The following is a 24,095-nucleotide window of genomic DNA, read 5'->3' as shown; positions in this document are numbered from 1 at the left end:
AAATATTTATTTCTATTGTATATTGAAATAAATACTAAAGTTACTAATATTTATTTCACCTGCGTTCGTTCACACCGTTTTATTTCTCATGCCCGTTTACACGAGACAAGTGCTTTAGTTGGTAACTTAATTTTAACTTACCGATTCTTCTTGAAAGTGTCCACACGATAAATGGTAAGTAGACGCTCATTGGATAATTTAACGGAGGTGAGCGCAGTTAGCGCATGTGCGATTCAGTCTACTCAAATCCACGGGGGGAGAGAGAGAGAGACGCACAACGCGCGGGAGAATTATAGTAATAATTTTTTAGTTATCTGGCATATCGATTATATGATATTTTAATCGAAGTTAAAGAGGAAATAAATTATATATGAATTATGTAAGCCGAAAATATGGGAGAAGATTCTTGGCATTCGTAGGAAATTAAAAGGGTTAAAAATTAAATAATAAAAATTCATTAAACATAAAAATTATTTCCAAATTTTCGAAATTATGATTATTTTTTAATTTAATCTATAGACATGATATCTATGTTAAATATTTGATCATGTATTTTTACAACAGATGGCAGCAAATTCGTTCTGGACGAGAGAAATATTCGAAACCTTCCTCCAGTTTTTAATATATTAATCCTCCACAACTTATATATATTTTTGAATCTTCAAATTTTTTCAACTCCTGACATCACGTCGACAGAATATTCCATAGCTTTTTTCAACATCGAATAATTTTTAGCTTGTTTGTTAAGGTAATTTTCATTTCTATAGTTTAACAAACATTCATGGCGAAGATATTTTTCAACAAACTTGAAGGTTGTGTCCTCTGGCCACCTCACCATCCAATATTTCCGCGGAATTCTAGCGAAACTTCAGGAGACGATGGAGCATGAACAGGTTCACGCTTGAGATCAAAATCAACCCCTCCGTGAGAGAGCAAAAAGACCCCTCCAAGAGCAGCAGGTCACGCCCACTGGCGCATGCGCATAGGTCTACTTAACCGGAAAAAATAGAACCGTTCGTACTCACTTACCAACTAAATCACTTGTGCACTTGCCAACTAAAGCCGTGTAAACGGCCCTTATCGTCTGCATACATTGTATCGTACTTGGCAACTTAAAATTAAGTTACCAACTAAAGCACTTGCCTCGTGTAAACGGGTCTTGTGTCAAATACCCAGAATTCAGGAAAGGACGCATAAAAATTTTGTTCACGCGTCCTCCGGGACGCGTTCTTTCCTAGTTAAAGAAAAAAATGAAAAAAACCTCCCCAACTTTTTTCCCTTTCTATTTTTCTTCTTTTTACCATGTATCAGTTTCCCAACCGTTCTTGCCCCCATCTCGCCCCTTCTTCAGAATTTTTTTTCTCCCATCGTCCCCAACGCAATCTAACCCACAGGATCCAATGTTAAGAGGACAGGATTTTCTGCCTTCCGGTTACATACTGGAAATTACAGTACTTTCGCGGCTATCTGCCGGCATTCAAAGACAGCGTCTATACGGCGTAAATTCGCCTTGTTTCTACAATATTGCGAATGCGCATTTTTTTTTAATCGTAAAGGAACACCTATTCAAATTTTAAAAAATTTTCCGAGATCGAAACGAATCTGTAAAACTCTACCTTGAATATCCACAGTTTTGTCATCTAGCTGCTATGTGGTAGTCACTGTTTCGCATCACGAAAATCACGGGTGTGTATGCAGAGTTGGCTTCTGGAGGGGCACAACGATCTAATTCTTCACAGAAAAAAAGTTTGGTTCACTGACACTCGAAAACAATTTTAAATTAACAGATAGCATAAAAGAAATTACTTTATTCCAATATTTTAATTCTCTACAAATATTTTTAATTTTTGATCTTCGGGGTGGGGAGGGAAGATGCTCCTTATAACATCATCCTCCTCAAATTTTGCTTTTGGTGAAAATCCGGGTTTGGAATCCGCGATTGCGCAATGGTAATCGGCTGTCTTCTGTTTTGCATGACGTCATACCCTTTGTTCGAAAAAAGCGTGTTTGTACATCGCACCCTCTATGGTTCACCGATAGCGTGCGGAACCTTTATCTTGAAAAGAAAAGACCATTCAGAGAGTATAAACGTGGACGAGGTGACCTATCATTGTTTACTGATAAAAGAAGACTGTTGAAGAAAGCGATAAAATAGTAAAAAGGAAGTTGAATCTAGATTGGCAGATAATATTGGCTCTGATCCGAAATAATTTTTTCGATACGTCAATAATGGATGTAAGGGGACAGTTGGCCCCCTCTCGATAGGAGGGTCTAGGTTAGAGAGCAATGTTGACATGTGTAGTGCTTTCAGTGACTTTTTCGCGTCGGTTTTTAACAGAGATAATGATATTCAATATACGGGTGTTGCATGGGGAAATAAAATCCTCAACGATATTCAAGTGGAAGATGTGGAGGTCCTAAATCTTCTAAAAAATATATGCGCGAGCAAAGCACCAAGACCAGATGATATATATCCCAGGATCCAGGGGCGTAGCCAGAAATTTTGTTCGGGGGGGGGGACCACTTTCATTTCGGGAGGGGAGACCAAAGTGACAGAACAATGGATTTGGCCATCTTTTCCCCTTTTTTCGGTCATTTTCTCACATTTCGGGGGGGGGGGGGACCAGAGTGTCCCCCCCCGAAATGTGCAGTTTTTGCTGTGCTGTTTTTGCAGAGTGTGTGTATTCTATATTTTAATCATTGGAAAAATGAGAGGAGGGAGGGGGGCCCCCCTCCTTTGAGAATAACCCTCTCAGGGTCTCCCAAGAAAATGTTTGCCCCGGGAAGGCACGCTACGGCCTGGGTCGACCTGGTATTATGAGGAGCTCTATTCAAAATGAAACTTGAGTGCCTGCATCAAAAATCTGAAGCAACGTTCAAAATCGAATTATCTGATTGGTCTGTTCGGATTTTCCTGAAATTCCCGCTGAAAATGAACTTGCGGGGTGCACGTTGAAGTGATACAATACGGCATTATTGGCTATCGGGTGATAAGATATTTATCTGTACAACATCCTTGTGAGCATGGGAGATACCAGATACGGTAAGCCAGCGTTTCTGAAACCCGAGGACCAGTAAACTGTCTAAAAAACTTCGGCGGCCTACTGAATTACAGTTATACGTGTCCAATTTCTTGTTTCAGCCTATGTGATATCATTAATATTCTTGATTTACAATCGAATAATTTTCGTTGTAATTATAATTAAGTTTTCAAGTCTACCCGAAGACTAGCTGTCCCATCTTCGTGAATTATTGATTGAGAAACGCTGCGATTAAGTATCCGAACAGTGCCTTTTCTTGGCTCGGTTTCAATCATTAACTCATCTAAAGAGGAGGCTCTTGCAGCTTACTGGTATTTGCGCTAGAGCAAACTGAAAAAAAAAATACAGTAGAACTTCTCGTAACGGACACTCCCCGTCCGGGTTCGAACCCCACAGTGGTAGTCGGCTGAAGTTGGTTTTCTGTGGTTCCCAACTTCAAGGCGCAAATGCGAGCCGATCTCCCCGTTAAAAAGTCTCGCCACAGAGAGCAACAGTCCTACAACGGTAAATCATTCAACCATAACACTTCACTCACACTTAGAAAAACTGGGGGCAGATGACAGCACTACACATAACAAGCATTACACAGAAACAAACTTTACGTCAGGTTGCACTACACGTACACGCACATTCCCGCATTTACCGATTCCTTGGGGGTTCGCTGGGGGGTTCCGGGGGGGGGTGCATGTGTGGTGTAGCAGTAGTAAGTAGAGCCTCCAAAAAATGGCTCGGGGATCCATGATGTTCTTAAGTCAGCCACCTCGTTGGGCAATTTGCCTGTTGTGGCGGTGTATTTGTATAGGTTAATAGGGGGGTATGGTTCCCCTCTTACAGATATACAGGTTGTATAGGTTAGCGGACACCTTTTTCAACGGGCTTCAATATATTTTACCACTTATTAACGGACACTCCTCGCTTGCGAACAAAATTTTCGGTTCCAGGGGTGTCCGTTATTAAATATCAAGAGGTTCCACTGTATTACGTACACCTGGGAGGGTGTAATGTCTTAAATACCAAGCACAGTTCGGCAGTGGTATCGCGTGACCTCTCTCTCTCTAGGAGTATTTTATCCTCTAAATAAAAAAGACAATATATACTATATTCGTTAATAAGTCACACAAACATCTAATCCTAGCACGGGGCCTTTTCAAGTTCAAGTGCCCTGACTAAAAAGAAAGCAACAAAAATTGAGCTTAACATAGGGGCCGTTATCAATATACAGACAATCATTGTATTTTTCGGGGTCTTTTTTTGCTTCTGGTTCTTTTTTCGTTATTAGAGATCACTTTTTGCACAAAATAACTTTTGGAATAATCCAAACAATCGTACCTATAATAATAATATCTTCTAATTACCAAATAGACCCTTCGTTCTCAACCTTGTGTTATCTGTGCAATAATTTCATATACTCGGCTTTTCCCCTTCCGTGAAATTTAGAAAATTTTGTGCCACGAATAATCGAGATTCTGCTGCATTTGATTCCGTGCTAAAAAGGTCAAACGTCGGCACAGGAAGCCTCTGCAACATGGCCCCCACATTCTGCAGCAGGGTTCTTAGGCTGAGTTCTTTGACGAGCCGCAAGCCAGATATTTTACGGGCCGCCCTTCTATAGTGAATTTATGGCATCAAAAAACAAAAAATTATGATAATTGTCCCGGGCCCCATAAGGCTAGAGCTCTGTCAGTCCTGGGGCCCGGGACAATTACCATCATTTTTTGTGGCGTGGCTCCCACAAGGGCGGCCATGCCACAAAAAACATTTGCGATTAGGGTCAAAGATGTTTGAAAAACCTGTGAATATACTGAGTGATTACATGATTCCCCTTGCCGCATTTTACTGGCGAACTGTTGACCCCAGAAATATAATTTCAATTAGAAAAAAGTTTCCAAATAAAGTGTAGACCTCAGATATGACAAGTATGTTATTTATGTTGCAAAGTGCTGCACATAAAGTAATTCGTGTTTAATTTTTCTTTCCAGTTTATTTTCAAACAATTATGAGAGGTGTTGCTAGGGCCACAACTAGATACTTTGTCACCCGGGACAAGCCGGAATTTTGGCGCCCCTTGCATGTAGAAAAAGGAGTTAAAGCGTGAATTCGGCGCCCATTCCGGTCCAGCGCCCGGGGCACCAGACCCGCCTGCTTCCCCCTAGCTGTGGCCCTGGGTGTTGCCAGTCTTTGTAACGGGCCAATGGCCCATATGCAAATTAAATGTTTGTATAACTATGATTATAAAAAGTCATTTTTCATGCGGACACCCTGCCCTAAAACACTCAGTTAGAAAGTTGTTGCCCTGGCTCTCCTGAGGCCAACCAAAAAATTTCCTCGTTTCCTAGTGCAAAATTCACTAAGATATTTGAATTCAAAAATCGAAGAAAAGTTGGGAAAGGACAGCATAAACTAACGGACAACGCTTCTTTCCTTCGTTTATACGCTGTTCTTCCTAACTTTTCACAGATTTTGAATTCAAATATCTTAGCGAATATTGCACTTGGAAACGTGTAATATTTTTTTTGTGTGTGTGGTTGGCCAGAACAACTTTTTAATTAGGTTTTTGAGGACAGGGTGTCCGTATAAAAAGTTAATCTTTATATTCTAATGACTATACAACCCCTGGCAACATGAATTACGTATATATCTGAGGTTTGCACGTTATTTGAATACTTTTTGTAATTAGAAGTATGCCTCTAGGATCAACGGCTCACCAGTAAAATGCAGCAAACTTGTAGGCAAACTTGCTCGTGCGGAAATCGGGCCTTGAACCAGTGTCGATTTCAAATCGCTCCGTTGTGCATCCTGCCTGTGTTGTGTGTGTGGCTGTATTTCATTCACTTCGCCTTTTACTTTCTGGCCAACAGATGGTAAACACCTGTTTATGATTTTTTTTCTGTGAAAAAGTTGTGGATATGTATACATGTTTTTCGAAAGCTTTTTCTTTGTTACTTCATCAACTTATAATCATAGCTGATGTGGTATCTAACAAGTAGCAATTCTAATTTGAGTAAATAAAAATCGGATAATATGGAAAATTAGTATCTAACATTAAAGTTCTGAAACAGAAGAACTATGTGTAACTCATCCAGTGGTGTCAGATGAATTTGAGTGTGCCAAATTTAGCTCATTAACTTCATTTCAAGATCAGAAGATTATGTAAATATACAGAATTGAATAATTAAACAGGGTAAAAATAAAACGTGCTGATCAATGTAAAACTATACATGCATTGCGTAATTTTTAGCGCAAACTCTAACCCTCCCCTCCAAAAGAAACTTCTAGCTGCAATCGTGGTATCTGGCTATATTTTATTTCACACTAATTATCTCTGCAGCCAAGGTTCCTCCGTGGAATATAGACTGGGCTGTCTTTCGTTTGGCCAGCCGGAGTTCTTAGGCTCAGCTCTTCGACGGTCCCTCCAGTGGCGTACGAATCATTAACTTTTGGAAGGGGCAGAAGCAGGACTGGAGCTAGGGAAAAGGGGGGGGGGTGACAGGGGCAGTTGTCTGAGTGGCAATCTTGAATGGGTGGCAAATATTAGGGAAAACAAATAAAATCGTTGTAAATCATAGACTTTCACGGTGAAAGGAGCGACAAAAATACGTTTTCTTTCCCTCCCCCTTTTCGCTCACCGAAAAAAATATAATTGCGACCCTGACTAATCTTAAATTAATTAAGATTGCGTATAAAATAATTGCATTCTATTTTATTTATTTTTAACAGAACATTAAAAATTATTTCTACTTTCTGATCGTCTCGGGTTGGGGGCACTAGCCCTCTGTCCGTCTTTGCACAGGTCTCTGGGCCCCTTCTATAGTAAATTTATAGTGTAAAAACAAAAGAGTGATAATATTCATCCTGCTCTTCCGTCTCTCCCAATGTGAGGGCCATGGCAAATTTTTTACTGTTTTGGTGGCGATCAGCTAAACTTGGCAATTTTTTTGCATTGTTTGTGAATTACAGCGGAACCTCCTACTGGATAACCTTTGGACCGGAAATTTTGTCCGCAAACGGGAAAAGTCCGTTAATGGGTGGTAGAATACGGTTTGCGTATTTCCTCGGTTTGCAAACAATTCGGTTCACCAACAACAGAAAATGATTCGGTTTACGAACACGCGAAACGGCCTAAATCCCGAAGGAAACATGTCAGAAGTCCGAGATTACAATTTTTTTCCCGACAGAATGTGGTTGACGAATTCTATTTCATCAGAGTAAAATTCCCGCCACCAAATACGGCTCCTCTTATCCATCTGGATCAGCAGGTCATTTCAAACTTTAAAAAGGTCTTGAGAAAAGAACATTTAATATCTAAAATAGAAAAACAGTAACTTCTGGAAACATTATTTTATCATCCTACATTGGATAGTTCTTATTTACAAAGCTTGGTAGCGAGTGCCTTACAGATCGAAAACCATAAATTTGGTTTGGATTATATTTTGCGGCCAGATAGTGTTACAAACTGAGATTTTGAGGACGTTGACACTGAGATTATAGATAATTCATATTCATGAAATCAGACTTTACCATGATATCGTTTTCATTCCGTTTGCACAGGTCGTAACTAGTTGCTGGATCAGCCAGTGCAAGCAAACATTTTGGCATCCCTTTGTAATGTTGAAGGGTAAAATTTACGCCCATTTCCTGCTCTCCTTCTAGTTGCGGCCTTGCGTTTGCATTTCATCTTTTTCGAATAATGGTAATTTTTTCAGTATTGGTTAGGTGGTAACCATTGGTTATGCACAAGATCTGTTGTAAAAGTTCATCCTAGAAATTTTCGAATTCCCAAGAATGTGGATTAATTCATTTTACATGGATTCCTATGGGAAAAATATTTCTGTTTGCGAACAATTCGGTTTACGATTGGACTTTTGGAACAAATTAAGTTCGTAAACCGAAGGTTACGAGTTCCGCATAGGATATATGATCACGCTGATAATGACATACATTTTACAAATTGGAAATAACAATTTCATACATAAATTTACATTCAATAATGCTTCAATGATATTAATAACGCATATTTTCAAAAAAATTAATATATATGCATATATATATATTTTTTATATATTTCACGCCCATTTTAGTTGACATCATATCAGGCCCAGACCACAAGGACTGTTTACACTGAGGTTCGTGGTGTCTTTACTTCACTCACTCTCTCTAGGTAAGAGATCAGTTTTTAATTTGATGTAATTATAGTATAATATAAAAATTTAACAAAAAATTATCTTTCATTTATCATAGAATATTCGCTCAATTTCATTTATTTGAGGAATAGGCTAGGAAATGATGAGTATAAATGTGTTCAATAGTGAATGGTTGATTCTACTAAAATGTGTATAAATTATTATTTTTCAATTCATTCCCTATTAAAATATTGAAAAAAAATTTAATTTAATCGATTTGGAGATCTTTGAATTCATCAAATTGTACCCAAGCAATGACATTAAGTTCTCACGACGTGTGTGGTGCTGATAAATAGAATAGATCCTTTTCCTGATCTTGTCCCACAATTGGTTGAGAAATAAAAGGGAATCACTTTTACTTTATTGATTTTCAACCGAATTTTGAACTTTAAATTGTGATTTGATTCTCTAGATAGGAGCCTAATTTGATCATTTGGCTGCAAGAATGAGAAATGAGAAAAAAAAATGAAGCAAGAAAGAAGAACAGTGTTTATATAGAAACAGGGCAACAATTAGATGCTTGGTCAGCCGGGGCAAGCACGCATTTTAGCCTGCACTAGGGGGGTGCAGGGGGGTCTGGTGCCCCAGGCGCCAGACTCAGACTAGAGGGGGGCACAAATTTCAGTTTTTAACCTCTCCTTCGACATTATGAGGGGGGGGGGAGGGCTAAAATGCGTGCTTGCCCCAGCTGACCAAGCATCTAATTGTTGCCCTGTTTCTATGGAACAGCTTCGGTATAAGGGACACGCCAACTTGGCGACTTTTTTCCGACGATACGTCGCCGGCGCACTGTGGTGTTCTGCGTTGCTGTTGCCTGCTGAGTTGTCGTTTCTCTAGAATGTTCTTTGTGAAAAAAATACAGAGAGATGGCGCTGGTGGTTGTTTTATATTGTTTCTAGCACGTCTTTTGAAACTTCCAACTGCCATTTTCAAACGTGTCTTCATTCTCAATTTTTTCTTCCAAATGACGTCATCTTATAGTCGCAGCGTTTTGAATGATTTGAAAAATCGTTGGAGATTAGTTAATATTTTCTCATCCTTCCGTATACATAATGTAGTGTGTGGGTCAGATTAATTATTGGATATCTCTTCAATCAGGTTGTACCTTTAATATGTTTCCAATATTTATTCTTTTCTACATACAGGTTGCCCCTGTATCCTTTTTATTTATTTTTCTTATTTAAAAGAACCTGGATTCCTGGAAAGAGAGTCTGGGTTTTAATTAACAATACATAGAATGTATTTATTTATACATGCACGACCATTGTTTATTTAAAAGAACCTGGATTCCCGGAAAGAGAGTCCAGGTTTTAATTTATAATTATATTTATTATAATTATGGTTGTTTTAACATGTTTATGCTTGCATAAGCGTCAATAGCTTCCCACAGCCTCATATCATATTTATTAACCCAGAAATCATATTTATAATCCAGATCTTATTTATGTTTTCATTTCCCTTGTGTTTCATGATATTTTTCATATTGTTTTCATTATTTTCTATGCTGGTGATTTTTTTTTTCGGCGCCCGTAATGTGTAGCGCCTTGGCAACATTTGATGGAGTCGTTGTGCCGAAAAAAAATGTCGCAGAAAATCGCCAACCAGTCCCTTATAACAAAGCTGTTCTGACAGAAGTAGCGAGATCTCTAAAAAGTGCTTGATTGCAAAGGGTTCGACGACAGAATTGCTGGTTTTGCATAAACCCTGTAATGTCCATCTTTAGAGCCTAGGGATCAAAGTGATTAGACTTCGAGACATGGAAATGAGTATCTTCCATTTAAAAAAGTCTGAACAGAGAGCAATCAGAAAAATATTAGTTAACATTGATGTGTAAATGAACAGGCAAAATAGCCAGCACAGTAGTTGCTTCTAAATTTGGAAGTGAGATGGCAGCACTTTTTTAGCACATAACTGGGATTCCCCAGATACAACCATCTTCATGTTAGGAACAGGGCATGCGCCAATTCATTAGAAATTCCTCAGAGGAATGTTTATAAAGTGCATGTGTGATTTAGTAGTAGTAGTAGTAGTGATCAATCTGATGTATTTGTAATACAAATTTTCTTGAAAATAAATACTGCCAGACTTGCTTATAACAAACACAAATATCATGAATTTTCGCATATAAAAAGAAGTTTTTCTATTTCCAGTGAATTTTGCATTGCTTATCTATGCTTATAAAGCCTTAATTACACTATAAAAGTTTCCTATTAGTTCATTTATAAAACTTGAAAAATACAACCAATAAACTTACTGATTACATTCGTTCAACTGTAACCAATGCACATATTGGTTGTATTTTTCACGTTTTATAAAATAATTTTTATCAAACTTTTATACTGTAATAACCGGCCTAAAGCTGGTATAGATACAATGAAGTTTGCGTGTACTAAATGGTTACAAAAATAACCTGCTGAAAGCCTTAGCCGTAGAGTCCTGTCAAATATATATTAGCCCCATTCAAGGCGGTGGCTCATATTTGTGTCTGTTAATAGATACAAGACATATTTTCATGATCTATGAATCAATAGAATTTCTAGCAATGGCTTGATTAAATAGTTGAAAATGCATGTATTAAAACTTTTTTTTTTACTATTTGGTGCGATTGCACCCTGCCATAGCACCACTAGTAGCTTCTATTGCGATCCCCTCATCCTCAATCTGCTCATCCCTCAATTTGTTCCATTGCCCACTTTGGGAAACACTCATTTATAAGGACAAGTTCATATTTAAAAGTATATTTTATTTTTTGTTTATTTCAGCTTTTGGTGCTAGTTACTATAAATTTTACTGTTCTACTTTTCAGTGGAATGTGAACAATCATGTCGGAAGTTATATTAGCTGTCCAGTATTTACTTAAAGATGGTGATAAGTGTGTCAATGTATGTTTTTTTTTGCATTCCTTTGTCCCTTACTTTGAAAAGTATTGTAAATTTTTTAATTGAGCGTAAAACCGTTCATTATGATTTTTTTCTAAATTGATAAAACAGTATGTTTGGTGAAAAAAAATTATAGTGTAGGTCTATAAATTATTCACTATTTATAGAAAAATTATTTATAGCTTTCTCAATTCTTAATCCTTCTTGTTGATAAATAAAATAATTTTGTCACTTGGGTAGCATACTAACCTCAGGTTCGATAGATCTATGTTCTAGTTCTGAGAGTGGAATGGAAAAATAGCTGTTTGGAATCAGCTTTTAACTGTAGGTCTTAGTGTGATTTGTGCATAAAATGCCAGTGATCAGTTGATCTTAATGAATCTTATGTAAATTTAATAGAGCAGTGCGCTCTTTGGTTAACAGTATTTATTAATAAGCTATCAATGAGAAAGTTTCCTTGATTGAAATTTTATTGTTAATTAGATAAATTATTGCAAATCAAAAAACTTCATGTTCCTTTTCAACTTCCTGTGATGTTGAAACTGTCCAGCATATAAAAGAAATACCATATTTGAAAGATTCTTTTGTGTTGATTTTTGGAAATACAATATAGACTATTTTTTTTATTCAAGCTTATCCACTAAGCATTTCAATTTTGATACTATTTACAGAAACCTATTACATTGAAGGCTCCTTATAATGATCCCCATTGTTCTGTTGAAAACAGACGTTATATCGAGTGGTCATAATATTGAAAGGGAAACATATAGTCATTACATTAAATATTTAGGACTTGACGCACCAGTCGTTGTGATGTAATGGTTGTTATGACACAGGGCCATTATAATGAGCTTCTATTTTTTTATCTATACCCTCAATACAAAGGTGTATTGCTATGAGAAAGCTTAAATAAATGCAGCAGTATCTTATAAGTAAGTCAAAAGAGCCAAATATATATTTATATATATCATTGAACATTGTATTAAAAAACAAAATTGACTTCAAATTATTTCATTAATTCTTAAGTTGCACAAATAGAGATATACCTTCCTGCATGTGTGGGAAAGAGAAATTCCATTTTCTCACCCTGTATCATAAAGCATGAAAAAGTGATCAAGCAGTGTACTACGCTCATCATCTACCTGCAATGGTAGCAGTTTAAGTGCTAAGCAATGAAAATTCTGGCCGTTTTGAGGTAAAAAAAACCAAGTAACAATTTATATTGGTTATTTTTAATAGTTTAATCATTCACTGTGTATTTCAGGCAGTGGATGCTGGTCTTGTTCAAGACTGGGTGAAGTCAAACTGTGTGTTAGCACTTGTTGAACATTCCGGTGAATTTGGGTAAGTTACAAGGAATTCAAAATGAAAAAAAAAAATTTAAACACATTTTATATGTTGAGATTCAATAAGAAAGCTTTGGTAGAGCATGTCAAATCTCTCTGCCAACTTTCATACCCAATTTTTTACAGAGCTCACACTTTCAGAGTAAACTTAATTTTTTTATACTTTTAAAATTACTCTGAGATTTTGTAAACTGAGTAATGTTTTAATAAAATAAAAGAGTAATGGATAAAAATCATACACATTGAAACCTCATTACAACGATACTCGATATAATGATAAATGCCTCTACAATGGTATTTTTTTCAAATATTGTTTGGAATTGCCTATAGTAGGCCCTATAATGTTAAGCTCCTCTTGATGCAACAATATCTTTTACTACGATAAATCCCTCTATAACTATATTTTTTGAGGAGATTTTGATGCTGCTAAAACAATATTCTTTATATTTTGCTCAAAAAATCACCTTTAATATATTTTTAAATGCTTCACCAGTGTTTGTTCTTTAGAGGCTTTACTAACATCTGTATATTTTGTGCTATCTACCCTCCAAAAGTGTTAATGAAGTTGTCATGAAGCTACTTTCTGTGCAGTGCAAAGAAGTGGTGGGCAGTAAACTACTTCACAGGGGCAAAACAAGTATATAACTGAATTTTATTAATCAGCTAATCAATTATAATTTTTTTGTCGTGAATAAATACTTTCAAACATATTTTATGGAGTACCCCTATGACGGAATTCAAAGAGAATGTGCTGTTGAATGATACAAAGCTAAATTTAAGGAATTGCTTATTTCTCACTAATGTTGATATTGGAATCAAAGCCGAGGAGTAATTAGAGAATGTTTTGCTGGAATTTATTGGGGCAGAGATAGCCCAGTATGACTATAGAACAGTAAAATGACGTGGAGCAGCTGTCAAAGTAGCAAACATATCTAAGGCATTCAGCATGTAATGAATATTAAAATTATTACCTTCACAATAAGTAGAAGAATACAGAAGTCAAATTTATCCTCTTAGCTTCTGTTACGACACCTATCCTCCACCATAAATATTTAAATATTATTTTATTTGAAACTGTTAAAAATACTAATTTACTACTGAACATCAAAATAATTACAAATAGCAATAAACACACACTATTCACATGGACCCTACTTTTTTTTTAATGATAAATAAAAGGGTAGTTTTAAAGGCAAACTGGGTAATTGCATTAAATGCATAAAACATTAAGTTCAATTGTATTATTTGTAAAATAATGTCACAGTCCTAATGCCACATAATTAAGATCTACACTTGATCGCCATTTTGTTTAATAGCCAAACTGCAATAAAATATTGCACAATCTTGAGTGTAAGCTGAGTCTAGCTACCTGTAAAAAAATTGGAATTCTTATTCAGGTCTCTAAAATCATTGCCACTACTAATCAAAGACTAAATCATGAGCTGTAAATAAGCTAATATGTGTTATGGTTTTGGAAACCTCAACCTTCCACATCATTTGGCATTCTAGTATTCTAAAGGGTGGTTTAAACTATATATAGTCATAATTTTTTGATAGGAGATCGACACAGATTGGCTCAATTCAGGTTTTTAACCAATCCGTGTCGATCTCCTGTCCAAAAATTGTGACTATTAGTTAAACCATGTCAGTGAATACCACCCTAAGTGGTATAAGCTACCCATTAATGATGTCTGCTAAAGTGTGGATTTTATTAAGGTTTATTTTAAGGGCTTAGAAAAGACCTTGTTGAAGCCCTGTTTAGTTTATATATATATATAAACTGATTTGCACGATTGATAAAGAAAAACTGTTATTTTCAGAACATCCTTTGGGCTTCTATATCAAAGTGGTATAGACATCAGGAAAAAAGGTACTTCATTGTTATAGTGAAGTACCTCTTATGATTACAGGAAGACCCCTGGATTTGTTAGCCTTTGTGTTTTTTGGATAAACTTATAAGTACAATAGCTTATAAAATGCAAAAAACCAAAACATAGAGACCTTCCTGTGATTGTGGGGGGGGGGGGGGGTGAGGGTGGCACTAGAAGGTATTAACCTATGCAGTATCAAAAACCTCTGGAATGCAAAGGGTTAAAGGCTGAATTTTATAGAAAAGTCTTTTAAATTTGAGGACTCGCATGAATAGATAGGGTGAAAAAATTAGTTGTATAGAGTTGTATACATATGTCATTCAAGCTGTATATTAAGTTATTTTGACTTCATTTTTGCTTATATATATTATTTTGACTTCATTTTTGCTTATATATATTATTTTGACTTCATTTTTGCTTATATATATTATTTTGACTTCATTTTTGCTTATATATATTATTTTGACTTCATTTTTGCTTATATATATTATTTTAACTTCCAGGCTTTTTGTGCTTCTCAATTCCAAATATCCAGCAATATCCAGTGACAGTCTGACAATAGATAAGGTTTTTATGGTTAATGAAAGCTTCAAGTGTGATGTAGGTGAGTTTAACTATTTCAGTACTGATGGTACTTTGAGGTACTACTAACTTTTTAAAGTAACATCTCATATATACATTGTTGAGTGCTGGTATTTTGAAGTATAAAGGCTGTATAACTACTTTACGATAACCAGATGGCAGCACAAGCGTTGGAGTGTTAGGTTTTTAAATGTGTTAATAAAATTCAGTGAAAAATTTCAAGCATAAAACAGTGGTATTCCAGTAATTCATTCTAAAACTTGCAATGAATGCCAAAACTGATAAGTACTAAAGTACGTTTTCAAAAAATAATGAGGCATAAAAGTTTTATGTGAGAAATTGTAAGCTGGTGTGTTTGTTTTGGAATAACAAAAATTTCAATTAAACAAACTGTCATTAGAAACAACCACAGATACATAATTATTTCTATATTATTATATATTTTATTATTTGACTATATGTAAGACAGCTAATGTTGAAAGTTAAATTGAGAATTTTCAAGTTTATTTCTAACTTATAATTTATGAATGTAAATTATTTATTACCCATTTATTGTTTTTTCTTTTATTCAGATTCTCCAAATAATGGTTCATCTGGTAAGTTTGTTTCATTTTTCTCAAAGTATCCTATAATATGTTTCTTTGTATTGCATAGCACAGAGTTGCCAACTGCTATGGGTTGTCTGTATTTTTTACGGACAGCGTACTCAGTTACGAGCTATGGGAGGTACTCTCGATAATACAGAAATAATTTTTTCTTCAAATTGCCTATAATCTTTTTTTTTTCCCAAAAAAATGCAGGTCTTTGGGTTTCTTGCTGTATTTTACTTAATTCACTATTTTTTATGAAATCGTGTTGATCTGTACCGTAATGATAAATTTGTATATGCATGTGAGAGAGTTCGAGAGAAGACAAACTCAGACTTGAAAAGGCTCGGTGATTAACCTTCCAGCAGACTTGCGTATGTAGGCGATATAGACATTTTCCTTTCTTCCCCGTACCTCCTACATATGCGCGCACGCTGGAAGGTTAGAAAAACACACAAGCTTGCAATCCAGGCTGATATTAGAGCATGCCGATCGGGCAAATAAGTATATAATATTGGACTTCGAAAAAAATTGGAGAAGTATGAGGGTTATGTGAAATCTGTCTTCCGAAAGGGCTCGTAAACCCCCTTCGTGTCTGGTTTAGGCTGTTTTGGTTCTACTGAATGTGGAAACACGGAAAAAATTGTTTTCACTGTCAAAATCGCTCATCACTGTGGGCCAAAATCAACTTTTTCGCCCTCATCCACAAACCTGTTTTGTAGGTTTTTACTTGTTCTTTTTCTTACTTTCATGTGCAGTATATAATAGAATGATTAGCTCCGAGAAAGACACATTGTGTGTGTGGGGGGGGGGGGAATCACTGAACTCAGGAGTATAGAAAGGTAAAAAAAAAGCTTTTTGAATGGCAAAAGTGCTGCTCACTTGTTCATACATCTTTACAAAGACTGTAAATTGTGGGGGGAATGCCATGAAGAACGAGTAAGAAGAAAAAACTGAGGAGAACAGAGGAGGGGGAAAGAAAAATACACACACACAACTTTGTTTCGTAGGGTTGCAATAAGTTTCACGTTGAGGAAAAAAGAGGTTGAAGAAATAGTGAATGAATTCATTCCTCTGGCATTTGGATGCAATATTACATCCCGTAATAGGGGAGGACCGTAATGGGATTAATGTTCTTTTTTGAGTTAAGATCAGAGGTACACGACCTCCATTTTTAACGGGTTTAAATGGTTTTAATGTTCTTTTTTAAAGTTAAGATTGGAGGTACATATATGTGTACCTGACTCAAATGATCCTAGTAAAGATATTGGCTCTAGTTAATTAAATTTTTTTTTCTTTTTAAAGGGAATTTTTGACATACAATAAATACAAATCAATCAGAATTTTTTTTTAAATATCCAGTTTTGGCTCAAATTTGAAGAGGTGAAGGGTTCTTATGTGGTAAAATCTTAGAATTTATAACTATTAAAAATTGATAACTTTCAGAACAAGTGGTATTTAGATTGACTATGTCTTCTCATTCTATCAATGTGAAATTCTAACCTAAAATTGTTTAGTAGTTATTTTTTTTCTTTTTAGCTGATGAAAATGTGTTTGTGAAGATTACAAGCAATAAGCAAAAATTCCTTTTTGAACTACCTCTCAACCATAGGGCAAAAAACGTAATCAATGACCTGTCCAGAGCTTGTGAATGTAAGCTATATTTCATCTTTTGTGCATATGTAGGCTTGCTGTCAACTATTTCATATTGTTTGCACTAATTATAGGATGTGCCTTAATTATAGAAATATCACTTTGATTCAACCACTTATCAGTTTTGCCCAAACGTGATGCATGCACTACTAGTTATAGGATATGTCACAAAATCTCCTTAGAAAATTCTAAATATGAATCTGTATTTTCTGTAAAATTTATGCTTACTTTTACTCTTTGTGTTCTTGACACAATCAAAAGCAGACCATATTTTCTGTGTCTCAACGGCATCTACAGCTAGCTACTGCTACTGATTCTCCATATATATGTTATAGCCTAAGCCAGAAATAATCCAGTTTGTGAATTGGATGGCCATTTCATGCATTGACCAATTTTGCTATAAATTAATCAATCTCTGATATTTTTGTGATTTTGGGCTTTGGCCAGCCAGTTCGCAAAATGGCAGGGAGGGCTCAGCTGCTCAGCCAAAACTGGGAGAAGAAAGGCATGATATTAAATTTATTTATTCTTTATTATCATCACTTGTTGTAACAAAGGTGAATTTCTGTGACATTTTGAATTGCACAGCAAACTAGAAGCCATAGGTGCCGTCTACCAGACTATCTTACTCAGCACATCAAATTCTGGCCAGTGATTTCCAGTGGCTGGCCAAATAGAAAAACACTAATTATTTATAATAACCATACTTTGGCCACACCTCTCGGTCGATTCAAGTATTTAATTGCTTGGATGATTGCTAAAAATTTATTAATGTGTTCACATATTCATATTATCCATTCTTAGATAAGACAACAGACCTGCCAACTCTCTGGATTTTTTGCCCTTCCTCCAGCTCTTTGGATTTGTTAAAAATTTCTCCGGATTTTAGCAGAAAATTAGATTTAGAAAATTTTTTTGATCAAAATTTTTTAGATTTTCTCTGAGCTTTCACGATGTTGTGACATCAATGACTACTACTCCACCAAACACCAACTCTGGCCATATCGCTATATTGCAACTTACTGCCATTAGTGAGATGGGTTGGAAGTGAAGGCGCTGTCTATCGGTTGTCACCTTGAGTTCGTTAGGGAAAATATCTTATCTATATCCTTCCTTGGGTTCGAACCCGGGACCCAGACAACAACCTTCACGATGGTACACGAGCATCTTACCACCATGCCGCTCGGGCACATCAATGACTACTGTCGCCATTGGGGAAAACACTTATAGAGGGTAGTCATAGTTCATGGAACCTACCTGTTCGGTTGAAGACATCACTTCTGTTGAGTAGCCATCAAAAAATGTCTTGGTGACTGCATTTAAGCAAACTGACAACAACATGACTTTGCATTTATCAGCAACCATTTATCAGGATGGTCTTGTATTATTGTATTCTATTAATAACCACATGGCAAACACAACAACAGAGATTGATTGTACACCATGTGATATGTGACACCACCAGAGCTTTTTTCATCAACAGCTGCAAAAGTTAAAAGTTACAAATAAAAGTTATTTTTGTTTTCTCTTATCAGATAAAATGTCTTTTAAAGAAAATTTACAACTGCTTTTGAGAGTGTGTATACCCAAGATAATCCATGACTGATGCATCCACGATGATTATATATTCTGCTCAAGGGCTACCCAGGACCTGCCTTGGAGAAGGGGCACTTTTTCTTAATTGATCACATTTTTTCTCTTAAAATTATCAATTTTTTGTATGGGGAGGGGTGTTGTGTTACCCCCTTTCGGGAGAATCTTCGGATTTCTGGATTCCAAAAGTTGGCATGTCTGTGTGTAAGTTTTTATCTTGGCAATAAAAGGTATGATATGGAAAAGTAGGCTTTCCTAATTTTCAAGTAAATTGCTGGATTTTTACCTTTTGAAGGTTCGCATGTCTGAGACAACCATAAATATTTTTTATGGGCATTGTATTTTATTCTATCATATGTATATATAGTTTTTAGTTTTATAATTGCACTTTTAATTGGGTTGCTGTATTTTAGAAATATATGATGTCCATATTTGTTATTGGCTACTTATTACCTTTTTCAGCCACCTTGTTGGGTCACCTTTTTCAGCCTGTTGTGGCCAAAAAAAAAAAGTTAACCAAAAAATAAAAAAAAAATTTTAGAAACGCTTCTTTACCTACTAATGAGTGAAATATAGTCAGCAAAAAAGTTTGTTAAAAATTAATGGTGAAAAAAATAGATTTAAATCTATTTGATCCATTGAGATGGGCAAATCCAACGAAGAAAATCTGTTTCAGCACTTGATATTTATGCTTGATAATCGCAACATGTTCCATCTATTTTGGTAACTCATTTTCATTTTGGACAAGCACCCATGCTTTGGATAACTTTTTTGTCAATTGATGTTGTTCCTTTTTTTCTTTTTTGTTTCTCGCTCTTTTTTTACAAATTTTATGGGGACAACTGATCTCTGTTTTGCTAGAGAGCACCAGTTGCATTCTCAAAGTGAAGTCTTTAGATGAAACACTATTGTAGCTTGATGTTGCAACCCACAAATTCAGATTTTTTTAAACTTTTTTCCTCAACTTATGGCTGAACCTTTCTTCTGGTTACCTAATGTCATGAGAAAGACATTTTCACATGTTTTGCAACACTGATCAAAAACCAAGCATGTTGAAAGCATGTGCTTCTCAGAAAAAATAGATGGCTCTGAACTGAAACATAAGGCAAAGGAAAAATAATTTTTATATATTTCTCACAAAAAAGTAGCCAGGAGGACATTTAATAAAGACATTTCTTTTTTGAATAAACCTAATTGATGAATTGATCTACAATTCTAATTGATTTTAAAAGGAGGTTTAAGTATAATGGCTACATTATTTTTATATATAACCTTCTCAGTGCAAAATTTGATAGGTTGCAACTGGTATATTGTAGGATTGACGCAGGTGTCGAGGAGATATGATCGAAGTGTTCAAAATTTTCAATGGGATGGATAGGATGGACCATGAACTTTTAGTACACCGCCAATCGACTGCTTTTACAAGGGGACACCAGTATCGATTGGTGAGGGACAATGCAAGGCTGGCTATGGTGTCGCAGGGAATTTTTCTCTAATAGGGTTGTTAATAAATGGAATAGCTTACCCCCGGAGGTAATAAATTGTAACACAATTGACACGTTTAAAAAGAAATACGATAAACATGTTGGGGTAAATCGAGAAGCTATCCATTCTTAGAATAAGGCAACCATAAGTATTCTTTATGGGCATTGTATAATATTTTATCATGTGTATATATTGTTTATAATTTGTGTTAATTGCATTTTTAATTGGGTTGCTGTATTTTTGAAATATATGACAACCATATTTTTATGGGCATCTTTTTATCAGCCACCTCGTTGGGCATTTTGTCTGTTGTGGCGTTGTATTTGTATTTGAACCAATGTTTTCCAAATGTCACAAATGGATAAAAAAACCGGGGGAAATTTTCATTTGGCTATAAATTATTAGTATAAAATATTTAAAATTATGAAAAAGATGAAATATGAAAGTATAATGATCCTAAAAATGTATATTACTGAAAAAAAATGTTTTAGGATAGAAAGTTATTTTAAAATTTGAAAAATGGGCTGGAGACAGCCAGAAGGAGAATATTTCCTTAGCAAATAAAAAATTGGTTCGAGCAAATTTTAAAAATCTATTCATGAAAAATTGAAAAAAGAGTGGCAACTTTTCAGAAACTGGAATATAAATAGAAATTGACATAAAAAAAAGTTCTTTGTCCAATATATTTAACGTAAACTGCTGGGGACACAATTTAGGCCAATATAATGACAATGGCCCATTTGTATTTTTTGTACTTCATGTCTTGGTGTAAGCGACGCAGCACGAAAAAACATATATTTGTGTGCCACATTAGTGTATTTTCACTGCAGCTTTTTTGTGATGAAAGTTAACTTTCATGTAACTATTGTTTATTGTAATACACAAATATTTGTTGGAAAATGATTGGTTTAATGCACATAATCATTTGCTCACTAAATGATTGAAATATAGTTTAATGAGTTGATACTTGAATGTTACACCACAATTTTCATAGTCAATATCTTAGAAATTGTGTTTTTAAAAATAAAAATTGGCCAAAATTATGTTTCAAAAAATTTTGACATATTTACATAATTATTTTCATGTTTTTAGCCTTTGCTTTGAAATTGGGCCCAACTCCAGATTTTGAGTGGCTCCTCAGATACCAGCCTTCTCTAAAATCATCAACATTTTATCTGGATGAAACAAAACAAGATGGTGATCCTGGTATGAAATTTTTTATTGCCTGAATTCGTAATCGTTTCATAAACCATTTGGAAATTTTTATTATCACATGAATTTTTTTTTCCAATATCTAAATTGATCAAATTTTTTGTGTGTAAAAATGTTTAATATTAAAAAGCAAAGGCTTTCTGTGTATCAGTAATTCTATTCAGTTATAAATTTTCTTGAAATACAATAAATCCATGTGTCTGAAAAAATTATTATACCAACATTATATAATCTATCCATAATATAATAAAACTTTTCAAAGCAAATAGAGATACAATTCTGTACATTAATGGTGAAATATTTTCAATTGAACTGCATCTGTAGCTTTATAAAAATCAAATCATCATATATTTTATATCTTCTGTACGAAAAAAAAAAAAAAAAAAAAATTCAGTTTAGTTTGGCTTTTTTCGGGAATTTTCTTTGGAAAAATATTGAATGATGGAGGATAGATACATGATATTAGTCTGTTTGCAACATGGGTGATGTTGCTATCCCATCAACGTCATTTATTATTTTTTGTATGATTTAAAAAAAAAGTACATAGCTTTATTGTAAAATGGTGTTTAAAATTTTTACAGATATTTTCTATTTTAACAATTCAACTTCTGAGTGGATACAAATATATGTTTGTTGGAATTTTATATTTATTCATTACAGCATTAGGTTTCGAAGACAATTTTGCTGATTTCAACATGGGTGATGGTTCATCATTCATCACTCATATCTCTGATTCATCAGGGTAAGAAATCTGATTAAAGCTGCAAGTTATTGAACTCTTCTTCAATTAAATTTATATTTACAAACCCTTTTCCACGTTTCTTTATGGACAGATAAATTTCAAATTTTAGTTATGTAATATTTACAGCCCATTATATGATTTTTAGGAAACACAGATGAATTTTTTTAAATTGATGATTGTTTTTTGTTGGTATTCATTCAATGAGCTTATATAAAGATGCTTGCTGTCAATTTCTCAGCTTGAAGTTCAACAGGAAGATAGCTTAGTTATTAGGAATGAAAAATGTGAATTATTTGAATTTTTCAGTGAAGTAAAATTGAAATCTTGTTGACACACATGCACAGTTTAAATTGTTGAGACATTTCAGTTATTTTGTACAATAAACTTAGCAGAAAAAAAAACTAATTGATGGTCAAAATGATTAAGAAAGATTCTTTTCAGTTTTGTAAAACAACTAATTAGTAAAAATGAACATAATGAATTTGTAACATAGAAAATATCGTTTAATGTGTATTGTATTAAATAAATTTTTTCATTAATACAGATTTTTCTAATTTTTTCTTCATAATTATTTTGATATTTAATATTTCATAACCCTTTAATCATTCAGTTTTAGACTGATTTAATAATTCAACATAAGATTTTATCTGGGATGACTCTTTTTAGACTAATCAATTCACTCATGTTGAATAAAAAACTTATTGTGTTAATAATTAAGCTGTCAATTGATGCCATATTGAATTTTTTTATGCCAAAGTTTATATCTGCTTCTTGAAATTAATTTTAATACTCTTTTTGACACTAAATATCCAATATGGTAAATCCAACATTTATCCTACAATTCTAATGTAAAATTATTTGGATGTTTTGCATTCAAAATAACTTCTTGAATTTTCCCTCTTATAATCTGAAATGAACTTTTAGCCAGTACTTTATATCAAAGTATCCTATTGGGAATATATGATTTTAATTATGTATCGTTACCCAATAATGAAAACCTTGTACATTAAAAATTCCCAACTTTACAGGAAGAGCAAAAAAAAGGATGAGGCATAATAATGAATGTATAATGAATAACACACAAAAGGGGTTAATTTTTTTTTCTAGAAAGCAGATCATTGCTGATTTTTTTTCGATAGCTGTAATGAATGAAATATGGTATTCCCAATCTAAAACTAAGTCATTTTCAAAAAACAAATTGATGTACTAGGTTTCATAATAAGGTGATATGTTAAATATTCTAGTGATTATAACAAGGAAGATGATGCCTGCTTGTCAGATTTTTCCAACTTGCCCAGGCAAAGTATTGCTATGGGTGTCACCCCACTTGCAGCACGAGAAAGTGCAGTGAAACTGCAGATGACCATGCATGAAGAACATTACACAGTGTACAACACTTACACGTGAGTTAATGTTATTCACTATTCATATCATAACCAAAATTATATTGAGACTAGTTTTATTGAATGCTTCTACATACTGGAGAGGCAGTATGTATGTGCACACACAATTCTATATTAAATATTGCAGTGAAAAAATTTATCTTATTTTGGTGCACTTGATTACTTTCGACTAAATGTCAGTGATTTGCTTTTCAATATATTTTGTATAGGATTCTTTTTTATCCTTTTTCTAATAAAGTAATTGATATAGCAGTTTTTCTCAAAGTTTCGTAATCGATTTCCAGCTGAACTTCCTGGTTTTGGTATAAATGTCTTCACATAGCTGTTTGTAATTAACCCTAAACCTGAAATCCTGATTGAAGTTATCCATTTGAATTCATAAATTGACCATAATATAATGGATTGAAATGCCTAAAGTTAATTTTGGCTCTCACTGTCAATGTGATTAGCAGCTGTTTTTGTCCCAATTTTTTTACATTGTGTCACCCATTTTGTGAAAATTTTCATGGACTTGGATGTAT

The 24,095-nt window shown here is 34.5% G+C and overlaps 1 protein-coding gene across 1 annotated transcript in view; it reads left to right on the top strand.

The window, feature by feature from the left end:
- The first annotated feature begins 8,129 nt into the window (after window positions 1–8,129).
- Ocrl (Oculocerebrorenal syndrome of Lowe) overlaps window positions 8,130–24,095 on the top strand; it is a 41,229-nt gene continuing 25,263 nt past the window's right edge. The window contains exons 1-9 of the mRNA XM_089247414.1: window positions 8,130–8,199; window positions 11,028–11,103; window positions 12,365–12,444; window positions 14,821–14,921; window positions 15,472–15,495; window positions 17,026–17,139; window positions 21,310–21,423; window positions 22,090–22,171; window positions 23,416–23,574. Of these exons, the coding sequence (XP_089103540.1) occupies window positions 11,044–11,103; window positions 12,365–12,444; window positions 14,821–14,921; window positions 15,472–15,495; window positions 17,026–17,139; window positions 21,310–21,423; window positions 22,090–22,171; window positions 23,416–23,574 (734 nt within the window). The 5' untranslated portion in view covers window positions 8,130–8,199; window positions 11,028–11,043. The remainder of the gene's footprint in view (window positions 8,200–11,027; window positions 11,104–12,364; window positions 12,445–14,820; window positions 14,922–15,471; window positions 15,496–17,025; window positions 17,140–21,309; window positions 21,424–22,089; window positions 22,172–23,415; window positions 23,575–24,095) is intronic.

Source organism: Pholcus phalangioides, unplaced genomic scaffold (genome assembly GCF_987345545.1).
Source record: "Pholcus phalangioides strain wild (caught in Gottingen) unplaced genomic scaffold, Ppha-v1.0 ptg000017l_1, whole genome shotgun sequence".
NCBI classification, from domain to species: domain Eukaryota; kingdom Metazoa; phylum Arthropoda; class Arachnida; order Araneae; family Pholcidae; genus Pholcus; species Pholcus phalangioides.
The sequence above is the reverse complement of the archived record's forward strand: the minus strand, read 5'-3'. Positions and strand labels throughout refer to the sequence as shown.